Source organism: Marmota flaviventris, chromosome 18, assembly GCF_047511675.1.
Source record: "Marmota flaviventris isolate mMarFla1 chromosome 18, mMarFla1.hap1, whole genome shotgun sequence".
Classification (NCBI taxonomy): Eukaryota; Metazoa; Chordata; class Mammalia; order Rodentia; family Sciuridae; genus Marmota; species Marmota flaviventris.
Window position 1 is genome coordinate 18,146,503 of NC_092515.1, and position 21,250 is coordinate 18,167,752.

Sequence of the window (21,250 nt, forward strand, 5' to 3'; positions counted from 1 at the left end):
ACTGGCCTTCTGGGCTGGAGAGAAGCCACTTTCTGACCTGTCACTGTGTAGTCAAGTCATTAACCCTGAAGGACAGACCAGCCCACAGTCAGGAGGCCCTGGCTCCAATACCCACACAAGTGCCACAACATAAAAAAAAAGATCAACACTTAAGAATTATGAGCCTCCATGGTGGTGCGTGCCTATAATCCCAGCTACTTGGGAGGCTAAGGTAGGAGGATCACAGTTTGATGCCAGCCTGGGCAACTTAATGAAGCCTTATCTCAAAATGAAAAATAAAATGGGCTGGGGATGTAGCTTAGAGGTAGAGCACTCCTGGATTCAATCCCGACTACCACAAAACAAATGAACAAACAAAACAAGAATAATGGCGGGGGGCTGGGGATACAGCTCAGTTGGTAGAGTGCTTGCCTTGCATGCACAAGGCCCTGGGTTCAATCCCCAGCACCACAAAATAAATAAATAATGGCAGGGGATGCTGCTCAGCAGCAAAACACTTGCTTAGCATGCACAGAGCCCTGGGTTCTGTCCCCTGAACAATGAAAACCAAAACAAAAAATAAACAAGTAAAAATTAATAACTTGATAGTTAAATAAGGTAAACTCTTGTATTTGCATATTAACATTTGTTTTAATTTGTATAAATAAAAGGGAATTTTCTACTTAAACAGTAATTCATCTGGGTCTTCTTGTATAATACAAAATTCTTCCATGGGAGTCTGATGATTTTGAGGCCAGCAACTCTTCTCACATGTGTAAACTAGAATTGTTCCAAATTCCACAGAAAGATCTGAAAAATACAACATATTCTGGATTCCAGCAAATATAACATTACGAGATGCATTCACATTGTCAAAGTATATTTAGTGGGCAGAGCACACACTCTGGAACAAGATGCCTGAATTCACACCCCAGTTCTATCACCTTGAGAATTATGATACTTCGCTGTGATAGACATGTGTTCATCATGATAGTAAGATTTCATTACGTATGAATCCTTAGACCAGCCCGGTACATCTTAAGTGCTCACTGTAAACAAAAAGGTTAGGTAAGTAAGTAGAAATAACAGAAGTGAAGGAGAAAGATGATTCAGTATCAGGATAACTGATGTTACTAAAGGGAGTGATTTTACCTAACAAGCTGAAATATATAATTACATAAAGCAAAAACTGTGCTTATGGCTTTCAGCTACAATATGATTGCAGTGCATCATATAATAAGTTGACACTGATGTCAAAAGGCAAATTTAATAAAAAGTAGCAGAAAAATAGACTCCAGATGCGACACAGGCACTGGTAGAAAACTCCTACAGCTTGCCATGCCACTCAGCTTAGCCAGACTTCTGCCAAGTCCACGGAACCTTAGAGCAAATGAACAAGACTGGAGGCACAGGGATTCAAGGCATAGTCAGAAGCAGAGCTGACCCATTAAGACTCAATAAAGGATAAAGGATTTAATAAACATCTGAAAAAAAAGAAAATAAAAACAAGACATCTACAATTAAGGTAAAAAAGTATAAGATCATTCTTGGAGAAATTGAACCACCTCCATGAGAAAAAAATCTCCAAATACAAACTTTTTAGGGCTCTTTAATATATACCCAACGAAGACACTGCCCAGTAAACAAATCCTACTCTTCCCACAAAACTTCCAGTTAGTGTGCTTTTGTATGTGTATGTACACACTGGGGAATGGAACCCAGGATTTGGTGCATGTTAGGCAAGCACTGTAACCACTGAGCTATATTTTTGGCCCTTTTTAATTTTATATTTTAAGGTAGTCTAAGTTGCCTAGGCTGGCCTTGAATTTTCGATTTCCCTGTATCAGTCTCCTAAGTCACTTGGATTAAAGGCTTTCTATGCCTACTTGAACTTAAACAGGAACAACCTGTGGGAGACCAACCTTGCACGTGACTGAGTCACACTCCCCGGCTGGGTACTGAGATGATCAGTCACAGAAATGTGGCAGAGCTTTCCCCACCCTTCTTGGGTTCCAGGGATGGTGTCTCGTCCATGGGTGTGTCTTGCTACAGTCCCATGGGTGAAGCTATGCTCACCTGTTCCTTTATAATATAACCCCTTGCCCTGTTTAGAATAGAATCTTCCCTGTTAGTGCCTTGTGTGTGTCCCCTTCTCTTACTGTGCCCTTGGGTGTGGCCTACCCAGATGTCAGTCAGATAGACTCAGCTTCCTGAAACCTGACCCCTTGCCTCATTTGAATAGCTTCTCCTCAATAAAAGGGGTCAGTGCATGCTCTCTCTCTTTTCCTGTGGATCCTTAAGGTCAAAGGAGCCATCACAGTGATCCCAAAGAAAAAGGTATTTGTGTCTCTTGTGTGGTTATTTTGCACAGCCCAGTTAGCCCAGTTCAACTGGAGTAAACCCTGAGCCTTTTAGTCGTGAGAACAGAAACCCGGCAACAACCAACCAAGCATCATCGGGCATTTACAGAAAAGCTCCAATAAAATTCAGTCATCAAAACAAGCACAGAAGAAACTAGCAAATTGGAGGAAACAGACAATGCAAGTAACAAAAGAAAACTCCAAAACAGAGAAAATGTTTCTTAAAGAGAGATAGAGAAAGAGAGAGACTGAACAACAAACACAAAATGTCATTTAAAAAAATGTCAGAGAACAAGGAGGGGTTCTTGGAAAATATAGAAATGCCAGGTTCAACATTTACACATTATGATTTCATTTATGTGAAGTTCAAGACCAGGCAAAATTCCTAGGGAACAGGGATGAGAAGAGTGAGGATCTTGAAGAGGAAGGGGCCTGCTATCTGGGAAGGAGGCCCAGGGGCCTTCCTGGACACTGTCAACATTCTCCATCTTAATCTGGGGGAGTATATACATAAGAGTGAATGCATGTAAACATTCATCACGAAGGACACTTAAAACGGCATGGTGGTACACACCTGCCATCCCAACTACCCAGGAGGCTGAAACAGGATAACTGTACACTCAAGCTAAGGCAACTTACTTAGTAAGACCTTGTCACAAAATAAAAAGGATGTAGCTTAAAGGTAGAGTGCTTGCCTAGGGTACACAAAGACTTTGCGTTTAACCCCTAACATCACCCCTCTCAAAAAGAAAAAAACAAAGAAAGAAAACATAATTTCTACAACTCAACAATAACAAAAATAAATAACCTGACTAAAAGGGGCAATGGACTTGAAAAGACATTTCTCCAAGATGATACAAATAGAAATCAAAATGAGAGGCTAGGCGCAGTGGCACATGCCCGTAACTCTAACAATTCTGAAGGCTTAAAGGCAGGAGGATCGTATATTTAAGGCCAGCCTCAGCAATTTACTGTGACCTTGTCTCAAAATAAAAAATAAAAAGGGAGGTTAAGCTTCTTATTCTCAAGAGAGCCCACATTCTCCCTTGAATGTATATCTTCTTCCTAAATAAACCTCTTTAGGCATTTAAATAAATGCCTTTGTCTGGCACATGCTGAAATTCTTTTCTATTACATATGCCAAGAACCCCGTTGGTCCCAAATTGAATTCCCCCTTTCTCTTCTGTTACATCTCGTAGTGGCCCATATGGGGAACTTTGGAGACATCAACTTTGGTAGGTCTACTTTCTTTTTGATTTGGCTACGACTTTTTCTGTTAGCATTCGCCTATTTCCTTTACTTTCAAAGGCTGAAGAGCATAACCTCAATCTGCCTCACTAGCCATGGCTCCCATTCTTGGGCAGCTAGGAAATTCCCAAGCTGTGTAGATTCAAGTGGCAAAAAGGTGATTGTTAGCTGGGTGCGGTGGCACATACCTGTAATCCCAGCAGCTCAGTAGGCTGAGGCAGGAGGATTTTGAGTTCAAAGCCAACTTCAGCAATTTAATGAGGTCCTAAGCAACTCAGTGAGACCCTGTCTCTAAATAAAATACAAAACAGGGCTGGGGATGTGGCTCAGTGTTTGAGTGCCTTGAGTTCAATCCCTGGGACCCGCCCCGGCAACTGCAAAAAAAAAAAAAAAAGTGATTGCTGACGTTCTAGGGAGCTGGTAGAATCTCTGAATAACTGTGAAGGAGCTCAATGATCTTTAAAAATCCTTTCCTTCTTCTCTCACACTGCATTGCAAGACCACCTACAGGTTTCTCAGCTTCTATGGGATTTAGACAGGTGATCTCTTTTTTCTGTTTTTCCCTTCCTCCTTTCTCTTTTCCTTCCTGCTTTCCTTGGCCAAAAGCTCTTTTCTCCCCTGGAAGATGAGTGTTTGTTGATAAAAGTGCCAAAAGTAGGACACACTCTTTGGCCAATATACCCCATTCCTGGATCAGAAAGAATTAAAGTTTCTTATCCAGAAGACACATATGAGGGATTGGTCTTCCAGTGTTTTGAGTACCCCTTTGTTTTACCAAATGTGGGGTTCACTAGAGACATTTTTGGAGGGACTAGGCCCTGACAAGATAATCAAAGAAATACCTCCATTAATCTCTACATTCAGACCTGATACACTTAGTGGACAATCTCCTAACTCTAATCTTCTGCCATAAATCTAAGTTCTGAGTATGACCTCTTGTCATGCCCTCCCCCTCCATTCTCTAAACTCTCTCTATACAGTCTCATGTTACATGTTCCAGCTGAACTATTCTGCCCTACATAGTGAATGTCAGCTATAAATAAATCTGTATTAAAACTTACTTTGTGGGGCTGGGGATATGGCTCAAGTAGTAGCGCGCTCGCCTGGCATGTGTGAGGCACTGGGTTTGATCCTCAGCACCACATAAAAATAAAATAAAGATATTGTGTCCACCTAAGGCTAAAAAATAAATATTAAAAAAAAAAACTTTCTTTGTTCTATCCCAAAGTGCCTCAAAGCTCTCTACAAGGTTTTATTGTATCCTTGCTATCTAAAATAATAATTTAAAAATTGTAAATCCTTATGTGTACCTAGACTACTTGAGATTTAGGGATTTTTTTAAGGATTTTTTTTTTTTTTCTTCTTCATAAGAGATTTCTTTTCATGAGGGCCTATCAAGCACCCTGAGGACCACATAACAAGAACAAGCATGCTTGCACCGCCAGTAATTTTCAGACAGACATATAGGTCAGATCTTGATTGGGACAAAGGATACTCTGAAGATACAATATGGATAGATTCCTGGCCGGGCATGGCAGAGTATGCCTATAATCCCAGTGGCTTGGGAGGCTGAGGCAGGAGAATCACTAGTTCAAAACCAGCCTCAGCAACTTAGCAAAACCCTGTCTTTAAAAAAAAAAAAAAAAAATTAAAAAGGGCTGGGGATGTGGTTCAGGGCCCCTGGGTTCAATCCCTGGTACAAAAAAAAAAAAAAAGTCCAGTCTTGGTTAGGGACTCAAAGAATAGCCTCAGGCTTGTTTTTGTTCTGTTTTTTCCTTTTCAGAACCACTGAAGATTATGGGAATTCAATGTATATCAACGAGAATTTACCCCTTACATTTAACATAATTGGAATTTAAAGTTTTGGTGCTGGGGATTAAACCCAGGGGCTCCTTACCATTGAGCCATATCCCAAGCCCTTTATAATTTTGGAGACAGGGTCTTGCTAAATTGCTTAAGGCCTTGATAAATTATTGAAGTTGACTTTGAAGTTGCAATCCTCCTGCCTCAGCCTACTGAGTCGCTGGGATTAGAGGCATGTGTCACCATGCCTGGCAATAACTGGAATTATTTTAAAGCAGAAGATTTTTTAAAGAAAAAAAGGAGAGAAAAAAAAATTATTTTTCTTGTAATATGGCTTGGTCCCAATATAAATTGGAGAATGGAGACTTATTCTGTAAATGGGAAAAGAATGGACAGATATCTGACTATCCGTATTTTACCCCCTGCTGTCTTTTTTTTTTTTTTTTCTGATACCAGGGATTGAACCCAGGGGCACTTAACCACTGAGCCACATCCCCATCACACCCCCACTCCCCCCTTTTTTTGGTATCAAAAATTTAGGGGCATTCGACCACTAAGCCACATCTCCAGCCCTATTTTGCATTTCATTTAGAGACAGGGTCTCACTGAATTGGTTAGCATCTTGCTTTTGCTGAGTTTGGCTTTGAATTCATGATCCTCCTGCCTCAGGCTCCCAAACTGCTGGGATTACAGGTGTGCGCACCCACGCCTGGCTCCACTGCCTAGTTTTGCCCACATGCTCCTACCATGATGTGCTATCCTCACAACAAGCTCAAAGCAATGGAACTACTTGATAGTAGACTGTAACCTTCAGAACTGAAAGCCAAAATAAACTTCTTACGGTTTTGTCTTTTTTTTTTTTTTTTTTTTTAAGTACTAGGATTAAACCCACATGCTAGGCAAGCATTCTATCAGTAAGCTACATCCCCAGTCCTTTTTATTTTATTTTGAGACAGGGACTTGCTAAATTTCCAAGGGTAGACTTGAACTTATGATCCTCCTATCTCAGTCTGTCTTGTAGCTGGGATTACAAGTGTGTGCCACCATACCTGGCCATCTTGATAAAAGTTAATTTCCTCAGATATTTTGTAATAGTAATGTGAAGCTGACTAAGTTAATGTACTTTTATTATAAAAAACTTCACATTTTTCTTTAAAATTTTCAAAAGAAAAACTAATGATTACAAAATATTAATTATAATCATTTAGAAGGCAATTTATTTTTTATTAATTTATATTTTTTCCCATTGTTTCTGAGACAAAAACTATGTTGCCTAGGCTAGCCTCAAGCAATTCTCCTATGTCATCGTTCCAAGTAGGTAGGGCTACAGGCATAGGCCTACGCACCCAACTAGACAAAGTTTGTATTTATTTATTTATTTATTTTTGTGGTGATGGGGATCAAACCAAGGCTTTGTGCATGCAAGGCAAGCACTATACCAACTGAGCTATGTCCCCAGCAACAAATGTTTTTAAATGATTATAAATTTTGATTGTATAATAAGGTGATGAAAATAATATTAAGAGTAGAAATGCCCAGCCTTTAATCACCGAAAATGGTTGTTAGTAGTTGTGTTAGATTGGTTAGATCATAATTTTTCTTTTTTTTTTTTTTTTCTTTTTGGTGGTGCTGGGGATTGAACCCAGGGACATCCTACCACTGAGCTATATCCCCATCCCTTTTTATTTATTTTTTTACTCTTGAGATAGGATCTCACTAAATTGCCCAGGCAAAGCCTTGAACTTGAGATTTTCCTGCCTCAGACTTTAGTCACTGGGATTACAGGTATGTGCCACTACACTCAGAATGTTATATTATAAATTTCCTAAAGCAATTTTTATTTCCCAAGTTTTCTACAAAATACTATATTTTATAATTAAACAAAAACATGGCCTATCATTTTAGTATAATACCAAGATAATCCAAGAATTGCATAAACTCAGATTAATAAAGTTTACCTAAATTAGCACTTTGAAGCATGCTGATCAGTGCTGGCATAAGCTGAAATTCAAATATTCTTTGACCTCCACAGTGGCTACAGGCTGGGATATCAGTGATTTCTGATGTAGGGCAGGTCAAAAAGAGTGGCTCTCCACTCCAGGAATACCTATAATAAAGATAACAGAAAACCTGAAGTCAGAGGCACATACATACAAATCATACCTCAATATCTGAGGTCACTCTTTGCACACTTCCTTTCTTAGAAAGTACCAGGAGCAAAACAAAAGACCAAAGAAATCCTCCAGAGCAAAAAAACAAAACAAAAACACCAGAAGCAGCAAGTCTATAAAGCACAGCAAGACATCTGAAGTCTGGCCAATGCTGAACAGAGTCCAACTATGGCTGCAATGAAGTCCAGACCAGCCCAACTACAGAGTAAATGGACTCAAACCTCCCTTATAGCAAAGGGGCATGGCTTTCTAGGAGTACATACTTAGTATCTACTGTTCTCCAACATATAATTTCTTTTTTCTTAAATACTTTTTTAATTATAGATGGACACAATACCTATATTTTATTTATTTTTATGTGGTGTCAGGGATCGAAAACAGCGCCTCGGGCTGGGGATGTGGCTCAAGCGGTAGCGTGCTTGCCTGGCATGCGTGCGGCCCGGGTTCGATCCTCAGCACCACATACAAACAAAGATGTTGTGTCCGCCGAAAACTAAAAAATAAATATTAAAAAATTCAAAAAAAAAGAAAACAGCGCCTCACACATGTTAGGCAAGCATTCTAACATGGAGCCACAACCCCGGCCCCTCCAACATATAATTTCTTTCTTTCTTTTTTACATCTTTATTTTATTTATTTATTTTTTTAATGTGGTACTGAGGCTCAAACCCAGGGCCCCCCCGCACATGCAAGGTGAGCGTTCTACCACTGAGCTATATAACCCCAGTCCCCCAACATATAATTTCTAACAAATAAAAAAGTTACTAGATGGGTAAAGAAACAGGTAAATTTAACCCATGAAGAAAGTCAATACCAGAAAACCCACAGACAAGCTGATGGTTGTATTAGACAGGGTCTTTATAATACCAGTGACAAGGGCTGGGGCTGTAGCTCAGTAGTAGAGTGCCCGCATGTGTGAGGCACTGGGTCGATCCTTAGCACCACATAAAAATAAATAAAGATTAAAAAAAAAGAAATACCAGCAACAAATATCTAAAAGAATGTAGTGGAAAAGGTAAACAAGAATGAATGGATGAGTAATTCAGCACAGAAATGGAAATTAAAAGAGACTGAAATAGAAATACTACAAATGCAAGATGCTGTGTGTCAGAAAAAAAGGACTAAGCTAGGCGTGGTGGTGTGCACCCGTAATCACAGCTACTTTGGAGGCTGAAGCAAAAAGATCACTTGAGCTTAGAACCTCTACCGCAGCCTGGGCAACAGAGATAAAATAAAAATAAAAATAAATAACAATAGATTGGACAAAATAAAAACATGAATTTTTAGAAAAAAGCAAATATAAATTATTCCAAATGGAACTAAAAGTAAAACCCCAAAAAGAGAACTTTGAAAGACTACAGTATAATTTTTCTTTTCTTCTTCTTTGTTTCATTGAATCAAACCCAGGGCCTCTGAGCATGCTAGGCAAGTGCTCTACCACTGAGCTACATCTTTAGCCTCTATGGTACAATTTCAAATAATCTATCATACAGCCTAGCACATGTGAAGTACTGGGTTCTACCCTTAACACCACATAAATAAATAAATAAATAAAGGTATTGTGTCCATCTTCTACAACAACAAAAAAACTATATATATATATATATTTTTTGTGTGTGTGTGTGGTATCTAACACAGGACCTTGCTCAACAATGCTAGGCAAGTACTTTACCACTGAGCTTCATATGTCTCTTTAACTACAGCTAATTTCTAACAGAAATGACAAAGGCAAGAAAACAATGGAACAGCTGGGCACAGTTGTGCACACCTATAGTCCCAGCTATTCAGGAGGCTGTGAGGCAGGAGAATCACAAATTGAAGGCCATCCATGGTAACTTCATGAAATCATCTCAAAATAAAAAAATAAAAAGGATAGGGACATAGCTCAGTGGTACAGTGCCCCGCAGTTCAATCCCCAATATGAAAATAAATATAGACAAGACAGCTAGGCTGGTCATAAAACTCAGGTAAAGTGCCATGGTTCAATCCCTACTATGCCAAATTAAAAAAAAAGAAAAGAAAGAAAGAAAACAAAAGCTAGAAAAAGGGATTTTGAATATTTTTCACCATAAAGATGTAATAAATGTTTAGGATAAATGTATTATTTATTCTGATTTAAACATTACACATTGTACACATGAATTGAAATATCACACGGCACTCCATCACTACACAGAATTTTCATGTATCTATTTTAAGTGTAAATTTTTTTTTTTAAAGAGAGAGAGGAGGAGCGAGAGGGGGAGGGGGGAGAGAGAGAGAGAGAATATTTTTAAATATTTATTTTTCAGTTTTAGGTGGACACAACATCTTTATTTTATTTTATGTGGTGCTGAGGATCGAACCCAGTGCCCTGCGCATGCCAGGCAAGTGCGTTACCGCTTGAGCCACATCTCCAGCCCTAAGTGTGAAAATTTCCATTCAATAAAAATATGTGTTTAAAAATAAACATTAAATACATTTTTTACACAGACAAAACCTGAGAAACTCTCTCCAACAAACGTATTAAAAGTTCTTCATACTGAAGGGAAATATCAGATAGAAACAGATCTGCATGAAAGAATGTGGAATACCAAAAGGGTGAATAGGTGAATAAATATGAAAGGATTTCTCTCCTCCTGACTTTTTTTTTTTTCAAGTGCTAGGGATGGAACCTAGGTCCCAGTTACATGCTAGGCAAAAAAAGCACTCTACCAGTGAGCTACACCCCTAGCTCATAAGAACTTTTTTTTTTTTTTGGTATCAGGGATTGAACCCAGGGGTGCTTAATCACTGAGCCATATCCCTAACCCTTTTTTTAATTTTTATTTTTGGTACCAGGGGTTGAACTCAGGGGCACTCAACCACTGAGCCACATCCTCAGCCCCATTTTATATTTTATTTAGAGACATGGTCTCACTGAGTTGCTTAGGGCCTAAGTTTCTGAGGCTGGCTTTGATCTCTCAATCCTCCTTTCTCAGCCTCTTCAGCTGCTGGGATTATAGGCATGTGCCACCATGCCTGGCTACTTTTTTATTTTGAGACAGGGTCTTGCTAAGTTGCTTAGGGCCTCATAAGTTGCGAAGGCTGGCTGTGAACTTGTGATCCACCTGCCTCAACCTTCCGAGTCACTGGGATTATAGGTGTGCATCACCATGCCTGGCATAAAAGAACTTCTGATAGTTATTTTACTTTATATTTATTTTCCTTACAGACTATTTATGATTTCAAGCAAAAAAATCTCCATCCATATATATATATATATATACATACACACACACACACACACACACATACACCCACATACCCCCCACACACATATATTTACATGTGTGTGTATACACATGCATATACATATACATACACACATTTATATAAAATACAACATACACACATATATTATACATATACCATGAGGCTTATAGCATATATAGAAGCAAAATTCATAAAAACAAGATCATAAGTGCAGGGGAATGATAAATGGGAATCTATGCTGTGGTTCTTAGAACTACAATAAGTAATACTGTGCAACATACTTGTTAAGGCAAACACTAAAAACTTATACAGTTATATTACACTTATATAGTTATAAATTAAAGTGAAGAAAGGAGATAAAGCACTGGGGATTTTGCTCAATGGTAGAGCACTTGCCTAGCATGCCAGAAACCCTAGTTTCAAGACTCAGTACTAAAAATAAAAACAAAACAAACAAACAAAAAACAAAGAGAGAGAGAAAGAAAGAAAATAAAATGGTAAACTTAAAATACTCAATTTAATAATTACCATAAATAATTAAATGAACTAACATTCCAAACAACAAACACACTGTCAGGCTGGATTTAAAAAAAAAAAAAGCAGGACCCAAACATTTAAGTTGTTTAAGAATCACATTTTATATTTAGAGTAGGAAATAGATTAAATGTAAAAGTATAGTTAGGGGCTGAGGGCATAACTCAGTAGTTGAGTGCTTGCTAAATATTTGTGAGGCCCTGAATTCAATCCCCAATACCACCCCCCCCCCCCACACACACACACAGAAAGTGGATAAAGATGAATCAAAGACTAAACAACAGAAATCTAATTTGGCTATATTAGTATTAGGGAAGATTCACTCAATAGGAAGAAGTATAAGACAAAATAAGAACGTCATAATTGTAAGAGGATCAACTCATTAGATAAATATAGCAATCCTAAATATGCACACAACTTAAATGGCATAAAAATTCTGAGGCAGCTGGCACACACCTGTAATCCTAGCAGCTAGGGAGGCTGAGGCAGGAGAATTGTGAGGCCCTAAGCAATTTATTGAGACCCTGTCTCTAAATAAAATATAAAAAAGGGGCTGGGGATATGGTTCAGTGGTTAAGTACCCTGGGTTCAATTCCTGGTAACCCCCCAAAATTCATGAGGTAAAATAAAGAAAAATGAAATTATGTCATTTGTAGGAAAATGTATGGAACAAGAGACCATCATGTTAAGCAAAATAAGTTAAACTCAGAAGGTAAAGAGTCATATGTTTTCTCAGGGCTGGATTAATAGCTCAGTGGTAGAGTGCTTGTCTAGCACATGTGAGGCACTGGGTCGAACCTCAGCACAACATAAAAACAAATAAATGAAATAAAAGTGTTGTGTCTGTCTACAACTAAAAAAAAAAAAAGTCATATGTTTTCTCTCATAAGCAAAAACTAGAGAGGAAAACGGAAAATAAAAGTGGGGGCAGGGATTTTATGAAAATCAAAAGGAGATCAGTAGAGGAAAGGGACCAAAGGGTGAGAAATCAAGAAGCGGGGGGAGAAGTGTTGGGAGTGGTATTGGTTAAAGTTTATTATTATGTTGTGTGCATGTATGAATATTTAACAAATCCCATCATTATGTACAACTTTAATGCACCAATAAAAAAAGTGGAAAAAATTCATGAGGCAAAAATTGACATAATTAAAAGTAAAAAAGATATATTCACAATTATAGTACGCTTTTTTTTTTTTTTTTTTTTTGGTACCAGAGATTGAACCCAGGGGTGCTTAACCACTGAACCACATCCCCATCCCTTTTATTATTTTATTTTGAGACAGGGTTTCATTAAGTTACCAAAGGCCTTGCTAGGTTGATAAGGCTGCTTTGAAGTTGCAATTTTCCTGCTTCAGCTTTCCTAGCTGTTGGGATTACAGGGATGTGCCACTGCGCCAGCTAGATTAGATCAAAATTTAAATGTTCTCTTGAAAAGTGAATGTTACTGAGCTGGGAACTGTTGAGCAAGCCTGTAAACCCAGCAACTAAGGAGGCGGAGGAAGAAGGATCTCAAGTTTAAGGACAGCCTGGGCAACTTAGCAAGACCATCTCAAATAAAAAATAAAAAGGACAGGAGATGTATTCAGTGGTAAAATGGACCTGGATTCAATCCCCAGTATCAAAAAGGAAAAAAAGATAGTATTAATGGGCTGGGAATGTAGTTAAGCAGTAGAGCACTGCCTAGTGGCCCTAGTTGGACCCCCATCACAGAAGGGAAAGGAAAAAAAAAAAAAAAAGACAGTATTACCATAATGAAAACACAGTCTGGGCTTGGTGGCCCATACCTGTAATCCCATCGACTACAGAGGCAAAGGCAGGAGGATTTCAAGTTCAAGGCCAACCTCAGCAACTTAGTGAGACTCTAAGCAATTTAGCAAGACCCAGACTCAAAAAATTTTTTTAAAAAAAGCTAGGGTGTAGCTCAGCTCAGTGGTAAAGCGCCCAGTTAAATGCCTAGTACAAAAAATAAAGGACTTGTATCCTGACAATATTAAGAACTTATAGAATTCAATAAAAAAAAAAATAATCCAATAAAAATATGGCAAAGAATTTGAACTGATGACAGGTGTGGTGGCTCACACCTGTTATCCCAGGTGCTCAGGAGGCCGAGACAGGAGGGTTGAATTTTGACACCAGCCCAGGCAACTGAGCAAGAAAATCTTAAAAAAAAAAAATTGAACTGACACTTCACCAAAGATGATATTCACATATAAAAAATAAGTACTTGAAAAGATACCATCTTTGCTAGAGCAAATGCGAAAATGCAAACTAAAATCACAATGAAGGGCTGGGGCTGAAGCTCAGTGGCAGAGTGCTTGCCTAGTATGTGTGAGGCACTAGGTTCAATCCTCAGCACAACATAAAAATAAACAAATAAAATAAAGGCATTCTAACCATTTACAACTACAAAATTTTTTTTTAAATCACAATGAAATATTACTATACTCTTCAAATGGCTAAATTTTAAAACAGAACATACCAAGTACTAGCAAAGATGTGCAGGATCTAGAAATCTTCTACACTGGCGTGGGAATGTAAATGGTATAAACAACCAGGTGTGTCATCCCAGTGGCTGAGGCAGGAGGATTCCAAATTTGAGATCAGCCTTAGCAACTTAGTGAGACTCTAAGCAACTTATCCTGTCTCAAAATAAAATAAAACTTAAAAAAAGAAAAAGAAAGAGCTGGAGATGTGGCTTGGTGGTTAAGGGGCCCTGGGTTCAATCCCTAATACTGAGGAAAAAAAAAAAAGGTCAAATAAGTAAATAAATGGTAGTAACAAGCATTGATTATTTTATTAAATAAAATAGGCTGGGGGAAAACCGTTTGACTCTTTCTTAAAAAGTTAAATATGGGCTAGGCTGGGGTTGTGACTCAGTGGTAGAGAGTTTGCCTAGCATGTGTGAGACACTGGGTTTGATTCTTGGCACTATATGTAAATAAATAAATAAAAAGATTCTCAACAACTAAAAAAAAAAAAAATTGTATTTTATACCTATCCCACATGATACAAATGTTGTAATCCTACATACACTATAAAAAAAATCTGGATACAGAATATGTCTAGAATGATTTTTTTGTGTGTAAAAAAAAAGGTGGTAGTAATATGTAATCATATTTGCTTATGTATGTAAAAAAAAAAAAAAAACTCTGGAAATGACACACAAGAAACAATAACGGGCTGGGCATAGTGGCACACACCTGTAATCCCAGATGTTTGGGAGGCTAAGACAGGAGGATTGTGAGTTCAAAGCCAGCCTCAGCAATGGTGAGGGGCTAAGCAACTAAGTGAGACTCTGTCTCTAAATAAAATACAAAATGGGGCTGAGGATGTGGTCAAGTGCCCCTAAATTCAATCCCCGGTACCAGAAAAAAAAAAAAAAAGAAACAATAATGGTTATCTGCGCAGGTTGGGCAGATGGCGAGAAAGAAATTTCTTGTTTTTACATATTTATGTTTATATTATTATTATTGTTTTGCAGATAATGGGAATTGAATCCAGGACCTTGAACATGCTAAGCAAGTGCTCCACTACCAAGCCATTTTAAAAAAAAACTATTTATTTATTCTAACTTGTTAAATATGACAGAATGCATTTCAATTCATAGTGCACATAGAGAGCACAATTTTTCATGTCTCTAGTTGTACACAAAGTAGAGTCACACCATCATGTCTTCATACATGTACTTGAAATGTACTTGGGATAATGATGTCCATCTCATTCCACCATCTTTCCTATTCTCCTGCCCCTCACTTCCCCTTCCCTCCCCTTTTCCCTATGTAAAGTTCCTCCATTCCTCTCATGCTCCCTTGTCATACCCATTAAGGATCAGCATCCTCGTATCAGAGAAAACATTCGGCATTTGGTTTTTTTTGGGATTGGCTAACTTCACTTAGCATAATATTCTCCAACTCCATCCATTTACCTGAAAATGCCATGATTTAATCTCTTGTAATGCTAAATAATATTCCACTGTGTATATATACCATAGTTTCTTTATCCATTCATCTACTGAAGGGCATCTATGTTGGTTCCACAGTTTAGCTACTGCTATAAATATTGATGTGGCTATGCTGAGCCATTTTTTTTAATCCACTGTTTTAATTGACTAATATTGAACCCAGGGTATTTTTACACTGAGTTACAACCCCCAGCCTATTTTACTTTTTACTGTGAAAAAGTGTCTTACTAAATTGCTAAGGCTGGCCTTGAACTTGAGATCATAAGGGCTGAGGATGTGGCTTTAGAGTACTCTTGAGTTCAACCCCCAATACTGCAAAAAAGAAAGGAAGGAATGAAGGAAGAAAGGACGAGTAAATTGAAGAAAATATATTTCCTTTACCTCAAAATCTGCTCCTGACAAGCAGCAATTCTCTTCATGAATTTGTAAAACATTTGATCTCCACTTTTAATTTTGGTCTTCTCATATTTTTCATTACCATCACTAAAAAAACTAAAAAGAGAAGCGGAAACCACCTTTGAGTGTGAATATTAAGAGTATTATAGGATTTAGAAGAGAAAACAAGATAATCCTCTTAAAAAAATTTGCTGCGGTGGTGCACTCCTATAATTTCAGTCTGTTAGGGCAGAGGCAGGAGGACCTTAAGTCAGCTCAGGTAACTTCGCAAGACCCCGTTTCAAAAAAACCCCAAAACCCGGCGAATGAAGTTCATTGGTAAGGCACCCTTGGGTCCAATCCCCAATACTCTTCCACACAACAGAAATAAAATAAAAGGGATCTGCAGATGTAGCTCAGAGATGAAAAATCCTCCTGGGTTCACTCTTCAGTATGATTTAAAATTTTTTTTATCAGGGGTTGGAGATATAGTTAGCTCAGTGATGGGGGCATGCTCAGCATGCACAAATCCTGAGTTCAATCCCCAATACAGCAAAAAAGAAAAAGCAAATACATACACAAAATTTAAATATCAAAAATATTTAAAGCCAGGAATGGTGACACATGCCTATAATCCCAGCCACTTGAAAGACTAAAGCAAGTGGATCACAAATTAGTGAGGCCCTCAGCAATTTAGTGAGAACTTTCAAAATAAAAAGGCCTGGGGACGTACTTCAGTATTAAACCACCCCTGGGTTCAATCCTCAGAACCCCCCCCAAAAAGTAGCTCATTACAGAGCGTCCCTGGGTTGGAGTATCAGCTTATAATATATGGCTCACCATTCTCCCAAGCCATTTTCAACTCTGGGATAATCATTTAAAAAGTCCATAAGTAAAACAGACCTGGCAAAGAATTAGGTCAACTCTACAAATATCCTACTTTATATTATTACATAGCAAAAATGATCCTCCTGCCTCAGCTTCCCAAGTTGCTGGAATTATAGGTGTACACCACTACACCCAGCTACAAAAGGCTTGCCTCTGCTATGAAAAACATTTAAAAAGCCCAGCATGGTGGCATATGCCTGTAATCCCAAAGGATGTGGAAGCTAACTAAGGCAGGAGAATCACAAGTTCAAAGTCAGCCTCAACAACTTAGTGAGCCCTAAGCAACTTAGCAAGACTCTGTCTCTAAAAAAAATACAAAAAGTGCTGATGATGTGGCTCAGTGGCTAAGCACTTCTGCGTTCAATCCCTAGTACCAAAAAAAAATTTTTTTAAACAGAAAGGGTGCTGGGGATGTAGTTCAGTGGTAGAGCACTTGCCTAATATGCATGAAGCCCTGGATTTGATACTCAGTACCACAAAAAAGGAAGGGGTAAGAGAACACAGGGAAAAAAAGTTAAAGAAATAGTGAATGCATCTTCTGAAAACACTTGGCATCTCTAACTTCTGTCTGTTCATCTTGGTTCATTCTCTTTTTTTGGCAGGAGAGGAGGGTACTGGGGTTTGAACTCTGGGGTGTTTCAACACTAAGCTACATCCCAGCCCTTTTTATTTTTTATTTTAACATTTTTTAGTTGTAGATGTACATAATAACTTTATTATTTTTAATGTGGTGCTGAGGATCAAACCCAGTGCCTTACATGTGTGACACAAGCACTCTATCACTGAGCCACAACCCCAGTCCCTTTTTATTTTTTGAGTCTAGATCTTGCTTAATTGCTGAGGCTGGCCTGGAACTTGCAATCTTCCTACCTCAGGCTCCCGAGTTGATGGGATTCCAGGCATATGCTACCATGCCCAGTCATCCTGGTTCATTTTCTTGAGGGCATTTATAAATAGACCAAAGTAACTGCTGGGTATGGTGGCGCATGCCTATAATCCCAGTGACTCGGGAAGCTGAGATAGGAGGATTGCAAGTTTGAGGCCAGCCTCATCAATGTAGTAAGGGTAAGCAAATTAGCAAGACCCTGTCTCAAAATAGAAAGGGCTGGAATGTAGCTCAGTGGTACAGCACTCCTGGTTCCACTCCAAGTACCCCCAAAATATTTTAAGTTATAAAAGCTGTTCTTAAAAATGCTAAAGCAGGTAATTTTTTCTTCCTTATTTTTCTTCCTTTAAGATTTATAATGAATCTCATGTTTATACAAGCAATAAATGTAAAGAACAGTTTGTTAATAAATAAATAAATAGACCAAAGTACCTTCATGCTAACTCAAGCTGGCTGATGAGGAGGTGCCCTCTGTTTGTGTATCCTATTCTCACTCAAGATTGAAGCAGAAAGATCCTACCACAAAAGTTCTGCCTGGAAAAGTTCCCCCAGGTACTAAGGTGAAACCAATTGCACCTACTATGGCAGCTTCTGGACCAAGTCACCTCTCAACTTCAGCAGCACGCATTCTCACCTTTGGGAAAGCAACTGTTCCATGCCAATTCCTTCTCTCTGTTGATAGTCCCTCAGAAGGCTGTGGGCATGATCTAGACTGACCAAGTCTCTGTAATCATCCTCATCTACGACACAGATGTAGTAGGGCAGGAACTGTGGCACTACAGTAGGCAAGGCCATCCCTTCTGCTGGAGGTTCAGAATGAGTGGCATCCAGGACAGTGTCCTGCAGGTGCAGGTCTTGGAGCTGGGCAGTGCAGTCTGCATCTTTGGCAGAGTTAGACTCATGAACAAAATCCAAGGTAAGCTGTGGTGGAGGCGCCTCCTCACTGTCACTTCCCCAGTCATTTGCACCTTCACACCAGTTCTCAGCGACAAGGCCATTTTCTTGTTTCTGGAAGAATATCTGGCGAATAAGGTCCAATCACACTTAGGAGATTTCATATATTCCTTTGGCTTCAGCAACCCATCCCTTCAATTTCCTGAAGGAGCCTTCACCAGTCCCTCCAATTCATCTCCCCGAACTCCATCTACTACTTGATAGCATTGGTCAGAGGTGACTTAAATACCAGTATTAAGTATATACTTTTCAGGGGCAGAGTGTCAGATACAGCAAATGGTTTCTTCAACCATCTATTCCAAAATCTTTTTTGTTGTGCTTCATACATTGCTAGATTGAAAGGAAAGAAGTTCAGTTCTCAGACTCCTTAGCAGCTACGGTTTCAGATATGAGGTATGCTTATGGGGCCCACCAGAGAGAGACATAAACTTGACATAGAGTGTGGTAAAAATACCAAGAAACAAAAGGAAGTCAGTCTATAAATATAGGTAGAACAAGACTGGAGAGCCAACAATTCTGTGACAAGGATGGCTTGCAGTTCACCAGATCACACCTAAGCTTCTGGACTGCAGGAGAGGTAGCCTGACAGATGGGCCAGTGGAGGTAGGGGTTCAGGAGGTCATTCCTGAAATCGCCTCCTCCAGTCTATGTAATTTGTAAATATATAAATTCCGGTGTGAAGCCTGTTTGAACTAACAAGAGTTTTCTTTTTTATTTTTTTCCCCCAGTACTAGGACTGAACCCAGGAGGACTCTACTATTGCTACATCTCCAGTCCTTTTTATTTATTTCGAGATAGGGTCTCACTAAGTTGCCCAGGATGGCCTTGAACTTGAAGTCTTCTTGCCTCAGTCTCCTAAATAAATGGGTTTCCAGGCGTGCGCCACAACACCTGGACCATTTTATGGTTCTGAAAGAGCAAAATCAATTTCACTGTACCACAAAGAACACAGCTTAAAAATTGATTTTAAAAGATATTTTGGGAAATACCCTCATATTACAGCAAAATATAATGTCAATCACAATTACTTTACCTGTGCCTCTTTCTCATGCACCTGCAGGCACTGGGAGCGGAACACCTTCCAACTTCAGGGTAAAAACACGACAGTGAGAGCTCCACCCCGGACTCCCATCCCGCTAACCCGCCCCAAGCCCTCGGCGTTTCCCCCACCCAGCCCCAAGTCCCCCGTGTTCGCCCCACACACCCCGCCGCAACTCCGCCCACTCGGCGTGACACTCGGCGTGACACCCAGCCTACCTGCGCGCTCCGCTGTCGCCGCACTTGGGGCGCGCGCAAGAGAACACGTGCAGTAGCCGATGGAATGGGGAGCCTTCCAGCGGGCAGTACACCTGCACGACCAGAGTTTGTGGCTCCTTGCAGCGTTCACACACAGGCCTCGGCGCTGCTACGGCAGGCAGGGCATCCTAAGGAAGGGGGAAGCGCTCAGACCCCGACTCTGTCCCCGAACCTCTCCGCTGCCTCACTGCGTACGTACTCCTCGCCGGCACCCGCCCACCCCACCTGCGCTCGCCCTCACCGGAATCCCACCCAGCTTGCTAGCAGTCCAGGCACTTGGCCCGGTAGGGCTGCCTTGCACTGCCAGGTCTCTAAGCCCGAGCAGCACCGGCTTCCGAACAGCCGCCATGACAACCTAGTTCGCACGTGAAAAGACGGAGTACGGCAGCTGAGAAGGTACAACTCTGCGCACGCGCATCATGTAACCAGCGAGACCCCGCCCAGTGAATAGGATGGGTTCTGAGAATGCTGAAGTCTCATTTTAAAGTGTTTGGGCTGGGTCAGGACTCTGCAGATAACTGCTGGTGTCATAGCTTTAAATGCGGGAGCGCCTAGACGTTGTGCCTTCTAATGTGCTGTGATAGGAAATACACACCATCTACCATGACGAGATCTTGCCAAAAAACTTTACCTGAAAATAAAATTTTAGGCCAGATAATGGTATTATGACGGGGCACCTTTGAGATTAGAAGCCCCCGTTTTTTTTTTCCCCTCCCTATTTCCTGGTTTCCATTCCAGCTTCTTCATTCTGAGAATGGAAGCTGAGTTGCTGCCCCAAAATTCTAGGCGGGTGGCAGCCAAGATTGAAAAACTGAAATTAGGGGGCTGGGGTTGTGGCTCAGCGGTAGAGCACTCGCCTAACATGTGAGAGACCCTGGGTTCAATCCTCAGCACCACATAAAAATAAATAAAATAAAGGTATTGTGTCCAACTTGCACGACCAGAAGAAAAACTGAAATTATAACTCTGGCTAGTACAGCCCAACTAAATCCACATACATATTTCTTAGTCTTTGTTCCTATAAATTATAAAGTTTCTGTAGGACTATGGCAAATTAGCTGTCTTCCCAGTTTTGGCCAAATTGTGATCAAATTCATTTTTCTTTCCATATGTTCCCTCTTACTTCGGATTAACAATTCAGTTACTGGGGAACCCAGCAGCCTTTGGTCTGCAGTCCTGGTAACAGTATCTGCCCTTAGCTAGAAAAGAAAAACAAAGTCCCTGATTTTTGAGAAGTACATACTGAAATGTGTATAGATAAAATGATGTATCTAGGATACAACAAAAAGAAGTGGTATTGGGTAATAAAATTGGCCATGAGTTGGTAATTGTTAACATTTGATGCCAGGCACATGGAGGTCAGTGTGTATATCTAGGGAATTTTCCATACTGAAAGTGTTTTCCTTTTTTTTTTTTTGTATGGGAAATTGAATTCAGGAAGACTTGACCACTGAACCACATCCCCAACCCTATTTTGTATTTTATTTAGAGACAGGGTCTCACTGACTTGCTTAGCACCTCATTTTTGCTGAGGGTGGCTTTGAACTCTTGAATCTCCTGT

General features: G+C 39.7%; 1 protein-coding gene across 4 annotated transcripts; it reads right to left on the reverse strand.

The window, feature by feature from the left end:
* Positions 1 to 593: 593 nt before the first annotated feature.
* On the reverse strand, positions 594 to 20,078 carry Pdcd2l (programmed cell death 2 like). Of its 4 annotated transcripts, XM_071604574.1 has the most exons (8): positions 19,931 to 20,078; positions 19,651 to 19,817; positions 19,427 to 19,478; positions 18,074 to 18,459; positions 15,672 to 15,782; positions 7,349 to 7,497; positions 3,776 to 3,961; positions 712 to 789 (listed from the first exon to the last, which is right to left on the reverse strand). In XM_071604574.1, exons 1-7 carry the CDS (start codon positions 20,036 to 20,038, stop codon positions 3,936 to 3,938), a joined length of 999 nt encoding a protein of 332 aa, XP_071460675.1. In that variant the 5' UTR covers positions 20,039 to 20,078; the 3' UTR covers positions 712 to 789; positions 3,776 to 3,935. The 4 variants fall into 4 exon arrangements, with proteins under 4 accessions (XP_071460674.1, XP_027797242.1, XP_027797243.1 ...); XM_071604573.1 differs by lacking the exon at positions 3,776 to 3,961 and having other exon boundaries at positions 594 to 789; positions 18,074 to 18,447; XM_027941441.2 differs by lacking the exon at positions 3,776 to 3,961 and having other exon boundaries at positions 594 to 789.
* Between the last annotated feature and the right edge of the window lie 1,172 nt (positions 20,079 to 21,250).